The 6,716-nt window shown below is 32.9% G+C and overlaps 1 protein-coding gene across 1 annotated transcript; it reads left to right on the top strand.

Annotated features, from left to right (window-relative positions):
- The first annotated feature begins 2,169 nt into the window (after window positions 1-2,169).
- Window positions 2,170-5,727, top strand: LOC140803859 (E2F transcription factor-like E2FE). The gene is made up of 11 exons (XM_073159714.1): window positions 2,170-2,494; window positions 2,659-2,726; window positions 2,858-2,910; window positions 3,025-3,102; window positions 3,206-3,259; window positions 3,509-3,617; window positions 3,734-3,804; window positions 3,893-3,968; window positions 4,036-4,097; window positions 4,254-4,638; window positions 5,320-5,727. Exons 1-11 carry the CDS (start codon window positions 2,394-2,396, stop codon window positions 5,409-5,411), a joined length of 1,149 nt encoding a protein of 382 aa, XP_073015815.1. The 5' UTR covers window positions 2,170-2,393; the 3' UTR covers window positions 5,412-5,727.
- Window positions 5,728-6,716: the final 989 nt, after the last annotated feature.

Raw genomic sequence — 6,716 nt, forward strand, 5'->3', positions numbered from 1 at the left:
TATGGTTTATTTAGGTGTTGTTAAGCTTTAGTTGAGGTTTGGTTAAGTGTCGAATCAATACAAGTCAAGATCGGGATGTATGTCTAAGTTTATAAACGAATCAAGGAATTTATCGAAAACTAAACTTTAAGCCTAAGGAATATTTAAGGGAGTGTTTTAAGGTAATAAGTAAAGTTTAGAATGATTTTGGACGGCGTTTTGAGGTCTAGAGATAAATATGAAAAGTTATGCTTCTAGGGGTAAAACGGTCATTTTAAACCTAAAAATAATATACGTCCTGGCAGTGCTCTGAATTCTATAAATAACTTTAATACACTTATTTAAATGTTTATGAAATTTTATGATGAAACGTTAATGCTAAAAGACGTGTTGCTTGCTTGGTTTAAAAGAAAAATGTTTTATATGTGCGTGAATTTTTATAAGTGATGAAAATATGAAAAGTTGGAGGAGGTGAAGTGATTGTGACTGATACGATGACAAGATGATATGATTGAAGATATCGTGAGGCAAAAGGCCCAGAGGGAGTCCGACGATCGTATTTACATCGACACAATATGATGATATGATTGGCCAATGCTCGGTTGACAGGTGAGAGTGTCGCTGATGTCCCCGTCGCCCAGTACTGTGATTACATGTAGATGGATTCATCGACCTTCAGCTGATATGAAAGTCACAATTAACGATCCGAATTCAATAAAAGGAAAACTTATATGTATATGATGAAAAGGAAAATGTATATGATGAAAGAAAAAATTGTTTAAGTTTATGCATGTTCATGAAAATCTATTTTAAGTAAAAATATTTTCACTGTTGCATGTGGATGTATATGTACTACTTGTTATAATGGTTAAGTTTTGCTGAGTCAATAGACTCACTAGGTGTGATTGATGCAGGGGAGCGTGATATTGATGTTAGTGAGAGACTTGATGGTTGATATTGCTGGATTGAAGGTTCACACAACCCAAGGACCAGTGCTAGTTTTTCCGACTTACGTTTATGACTTATGCTAAATGATTTGAGTTACTTTTGAGATTTTATGACTTATGATGATTCTGAGAAGATGTTAGAGTTAAATTATATTCAAAATGTTAAAATTAGGGTTGGTTGACGATTTACAATTTTGGTGTTTAGCGAAAAACTTTCTTTTGGATTTTTCAAATAATAATCGGTTGGTTTATTTTTAAATGATGCAAAAATATTTTTAAATATGTTTATGTATAAGTATGAGTTCGGCTGAATGAATAGAATATGGGAAAAAGGTCTAGTATATTTTTAAAGAAAAACGAGTAGTGGAAATTTCAAAAACATTCGTGCTGATGACGTATTATAAAAATAATTAGAAAAGACTGAAGAGAAGAGATAAAAGTGAGTTCAGAGAATGACTTCAAAATATTATTCGTAACTGAGAACCACTATTTATATGATATAATGGTAAACACAAATTTTTAGATAGAAAATTGGAAATCTGTCCTAACAGAAAATCTTTCTACATAATCTATATTCATAATCATTTCATGACAATGCACATATATTACCAATATTCAAGGTTGTTTTGGATTGATGTATTAAATATGGATTTCAAATCCATGATTTCGATTTTTGATTTGTTAGGTCGAACTAAATTCAAAGTTGTATTTGGATAGATGAAATTGAATCTATTCATTTTAAATTAATAATAACACATTCATTTATTTGTTTGAATAAATTGACTTGACAATAATTTCAGATATCAAATAGTTATATAATAAATTAGTTAATTTCAAACTCCTCGCGATTACTTTATAAAATCCAAATGATGATATATATCAAATTATATAAGTTCAATAGAGTCTATTTGGTAAAATCATTAAGAAATTAATTATTTTATATATTTTAAAAAGAAAGTGAATTTATTTAGTTCCACAAAATATCTAAGAGTATCTCAATTTCAAATATCATTTTAGGATACACATATAAATAATATTAAATAGAAGATTGAATTCTTGCCATAATTTAATAACGACAAATTGCAATATTTACAATGTAATGTTCTTACTAAAGAAGATTGACCTATTCCCCGCAAATAACCCAACCAGATGCGAATTTCCACTATTGTCCCCCGCAGTAGAGCACAGACACGCTCCAGTGAGGTCAAAACAGTAATGTCGGCCTAACCGGCGCGTCTCAGAATCCAAAAATAATGTTCAAATTCCCGCTGTTTTTGCATGGCCCATTTTCAAACATTCGAATTCCCTCCCCCAAATCGACAAATTCTCGCGATCGAATTTCGCTTTACAAACCCTTTTTAACGGTCTCGAAGCACACGCAGTGATACGCCCTACTGTGTGTGTTTTGGTCGTATATGCATCTGTGTTATTGCTTACAGATTGATATACTTGTTTGAAGAGATTTACATGGCTTTACCCGAGTTCCATGCAGCGGCAGCCATGGATTCTGGATCTAAAGATGTGCCATATTGCCGCAAACAGAAATCTCTGGGTCTCTTATGCTCCAAGTAATATTTTTTTGTCTTAAATCTTAAATCAAGGACCCACTCTTCTTAATTCTTTCGATTTCGTGTGTTCGTGGGTTCATTTTGCTGAAACTTCAAGTTCATACTTGTGTGCAAGAGCTGTGGTTTGGAAATTTGTGGGTTGACTTTGTTTTTTATTTGTTCAGTTTCCTGAGCTTGTATAATAGAGATGGTATCGAAACAATTGGACTCGACGATGCAGCTTCACGACTTGGTATGAATCGGCAAGGCACCCATTGAAATTTAATTGAGTATATGGTTTTAATGAGCTTCTGTACGAAGTTTGCATTCCTAAAAACATTGCTTGGTAATCCAGATCTGGGATTTCCTTTAATTTTGTTGCAGGGGTGGAAAGGCGACGAATTTATGATATCGTGAACGTTTTGGAAAGCGTTGGCGTAAGATGTTTTAAAATTTGAGCCTCTTCATAATTTAATGAATTGTTGGGAATTTAAGTACATGGGATTTTAATTTAGACCTGAAAATTAGCATTCTGCGTTTCTGTGTCTCAGATTCTTGCACGGAAGGCCAAGAATCGCTATACTTGGAAAGGGTATGGGGCAATCCCTAAGGCTCTGGAAGACCTAAAAGTAAATAACATTTTTTTCTCACTGATTTGTGCTTTCTTTGAGGCTTGGCGGAATTTGTAGATTTTATATGTTCACGATCTTTTAATATTTTCTCACCCTGCAGAAAGAGGGCTTAAAGGAGAATGGTTGTGCAGTGGAAACAAGTTGCTCTGAGAAAGTATTATGCTTCTATCTAATGATTTCTTTGCCTATTTCTTGATTGAAAGTTCTAATTGAATGATTCTTGTTATGTGGTCGTGGACAGATCCAACTGAAATGAAAGTTATTCTTTTCTTTTAAATATAGCACAATGGTGTTTTTTCTATAAAAAATAAAGCACCATGATGTTTTCTCACAACTAAATTCTTGGGTGTCATCAGATTGCAGGATTCTTCATCATCTTATTTGACATTATTCTTTTCCTTAGACTTCAGATGATGAAGACGATGAGATGTGCTCAGATTTTAACAACTCAAGTCAAACTGAAAAATCGGACTCTAATTCTGTTCCTAAATGTTCTTTGTCAAACAGATCTGGTAATTAATCTTGGTCATTTACTCCTCATTGTTCAATGTTCAATATGGATTGCGGCTATTCTTAATCTTGGACATTGCAAGCGTTGAATCGTTGATTTATTTATTTCCATATTTAGGTGAAAATAGAAAAGAGAAGTCTCTTGGGCTTCTGACGCGGAATTTTGTTAAGCTTTTCCTTTGCACTGATGTAAGATAATGTTTAAATTCATCGCAATTGTTGGTTATTCTATTCTTAATCTTCACAGTTTTATAATATTACGTTTGTTGTTCATTAGATGGATATGATTTCTCTTGATGATGCTGCAAAACTACTACTTGGGGATGGAAAACGCAATTCAATGACTACAAGAAGTAATGTACCTTCACTTTAAGACGCGACTAACCGTTTGGTTAACGTTTACTTTTTGCAACTCTGCAGCAAAGGTTAGAAGACTGTACGATATAGCTAATGTGCTGTCTTCCATGAATTTTATTGAGAAGGTGAGGCATCTTATTGAGTGATAGTTTTATAAAACCAGAACTGTTGTACAGAACTTCCATCATTTATTCTCATCAATAAACTTTTGCATGAAAATGCTTAAAAAGATTAAAATGTATGTGACTCTATCTCTAATCTATCTCTTGAATGATGTTCAGATTCATCATCCTGAAACAAGGAAACCTGCTTTCAGATGGTTGAGGCTGAATGGAAAATCTGATAAAGAAAATGTGGATTCCTTGGTTTGGAGTGAGTCCAAGAGGAGGGTTTTTGGAACTAACCTTACTAATGCAGCTATAAAGAGGTTCAAGGTGGATGGGGATGCATCCCATTTCCTCAAACCACATATACATATTCAAATTAAACAGGAGAATTTGGATAATGACGTTGAAAGGACAAAAACAGGAGGCAAGAGTTACCAGTTCGGTCCTTTTGCTCCTGCAAATGTGCACAAGGTCGGAACTTCTCAAGATGAAAAAGAAAAACAGGTCATAGATTGGGAAAATCTAGCCTCCACTTATCGGCCTCAGTATCATAATCAAGGTACTTTACACAAATTGATTTCAGAAACATTAAAAGCGCTACCATCAATTTGATTATTTGTCTAGTTCAATGGTCAAATTACCTCAACCATTTCTTGTCTATACATATACATGTGGGAAAGAAGAAAAAACCTTTCATTCTTTAACCACACTTAATAAATGGAGACTCCTCATTAAGTGGCTTCAAAACAGAAGAATGCAGTGCAAGCTAGGGGTGGGTACGGTACGGTATACAGTACCGAACTAATATCGGTATGGAATTTTTCCATACTGATACCGAAAATTCAGTATACCCGCATATTTGGTATACCGAATTTTCGATATGAAAAAAGTTCATACCGGTACCATACCGACACCGAAAATTTTGTCGGTATACCGAACTTAAATTTTTAAAAATAATAATAAAAAAATATTTTGCGAAAAAAAGTATATACAGAAATATCGAAAAAAAATTTGTGTATCGATACCGAAAATTTCGATACCGTACCGAAAATTTTCAGTATACCGATTTTTTTGGTAAGTTCGATATTTTTTCCGGTACGGTTGTTCGGTATTTCGGTATTTTTTCTCACCCTTAGTGCAAGCACATATACCCCACTATTAAAACACAGGCTCAATAATTTTCCCTAATGCTGTCCCAAATTTTGCTAACTAGAAACTTGTTCCGTTGCTGTTTTCTCAGCTTTAAAAGACATATTCTCCCACTATGTCGAAGCATGGAAATCATGGTACTCTGAAGTCGCTGGCAAGAACCATATACAACTACTGTCCTAACATCCTAGTTTCTATTCAAATAGCAGTGATATAATTCACTTCGTGAGAACGAAGGTACATTTGTTGACTTAGAGTAAATGACTCCTGATGAAGAATGCATGTACACAATGAACTCGGCGACCTCGCAGGAATCGCGTAATAGTAACGAACAATTGTGCAACTTTATTCAACTCAATTCATTTCTTGATTTTATCATGATAGACTCTAGGCTCTGCGTAGGCATCGTTGATCCTTCTCAAATTTGAGTATCCATGTACATTGACTCAAAGTTTGTACTAGTTGCTATCCTTGATATTGACCAGTAACTTGCATCGTTTGGGATATTTTTTTTCAACAATGAAATATTTCTTGGATAGAAAAAGTTTCTTTAGCTTTCACCATATCAAAGTTGAATAACTAGTTAAGGCAGATAAAAATCGAATCATCACAAAAGTCAGGCAAAAGTTAATTCTACTATTGGATGTGATTGTACTTTTTGTTGAATTAATTATAGTATTATAACTATTTTATTTTGATTAATTATAGTCATTTTTATCAAAATTATGTAATTAAATGTTTAATATCATTGTTAATTTAATAAATCATGTTAAATATAAAATTTTAACGATAATATTGATAATTTAAGTACATGGTTTTTTTTTATGAAGACTAAAATTCAATTCAGAGCATAATAATAAAACTAAAAATATCGCGCATCAATACATATATACTAAAATTGACATTTCACCAAAAAAATTACAAACAAATTTTAGTTTTTGAGGGAAAAATTCCTTCTGAAAATTCATTTAAATTCCTAACAGGAGAATGATAAAACTGGAAAGTTTCATTTTGGAACCTGGATTTTATTTTATCCGGCTGGTTTTGTACGATTAAATTGTTCAAATTTGAAAGTTAACGATAATATCCTGATTACACCAATAAGATTTCAACTACCATAGTATACGAACTGCACTGGAAAGTAAGAAGATTTCATATAAGCCGGCTGTAATTATATGCGCAGATTATCACAATAAATTACACGGTGGACATTGTATTGCCATTGACAAAAGAAAGAAACTAAGAGACAAATGGAATTTTAGAATTAAGATTTCGTAACGAAGATACTGAGAATACGAGTCATGGAGACAATTTGTAGAACCCGCAAATTAGACTAAGTATAAGCCATGCATAATTCTAGTCTTTTAAATAAAAATGATTTTATTGCATGAGTATTTAAATACTTTTCTTTACAGTTAATTATTTTATGCAATAGTTTAATTTTTATCTTTTCAGTGAGGCCGGACTGGAGTTGGAGTTTTGAGATAG

This window comes from Primulina eburnea, chromosome 10 (genome assembly GCF_022965805.1).
Source record: "Primulina eburnea isolate SZY01 chromosome 10, ASM2296580v1, whole genome shotgun sequence".
In the NCBI taxonomy this organism is placed as follows: Eukaryota; Viridiplantae; Streptophyta; class Magnoliopsida; order Lamiales; family Gesneriaceae; genus Primulina; species Primulina eburnea.

What these genes read in the sequence shown, in the direction of transcription:
- LOC140803859 (XM_073159714.1), top strand. Translation starts at nt 2,394, where the DNA reads ATGGCTTTACCCGAGTTCCATGCAGCGGCAGCCATGGATTCTGGATCT. An exon ending in ACGTTTTGGAAAGCGTTGGC is followed by an intron (nt 2,911 to 3,024) that starts GTAAGATGTTTT and finishes TCTGTGTCTCAG; the next exon opens with ATTCTTGCACGGAAGGCCAA. An exon ending in CCATGAATTTTATTGAGAAG is followed by an intron (nt 4,098 to 4,253) that starts GTGAGGCATCTT and finishes AATGATGTTCAG; the next exon opens with ATTCATCATCCTGAAACAAG.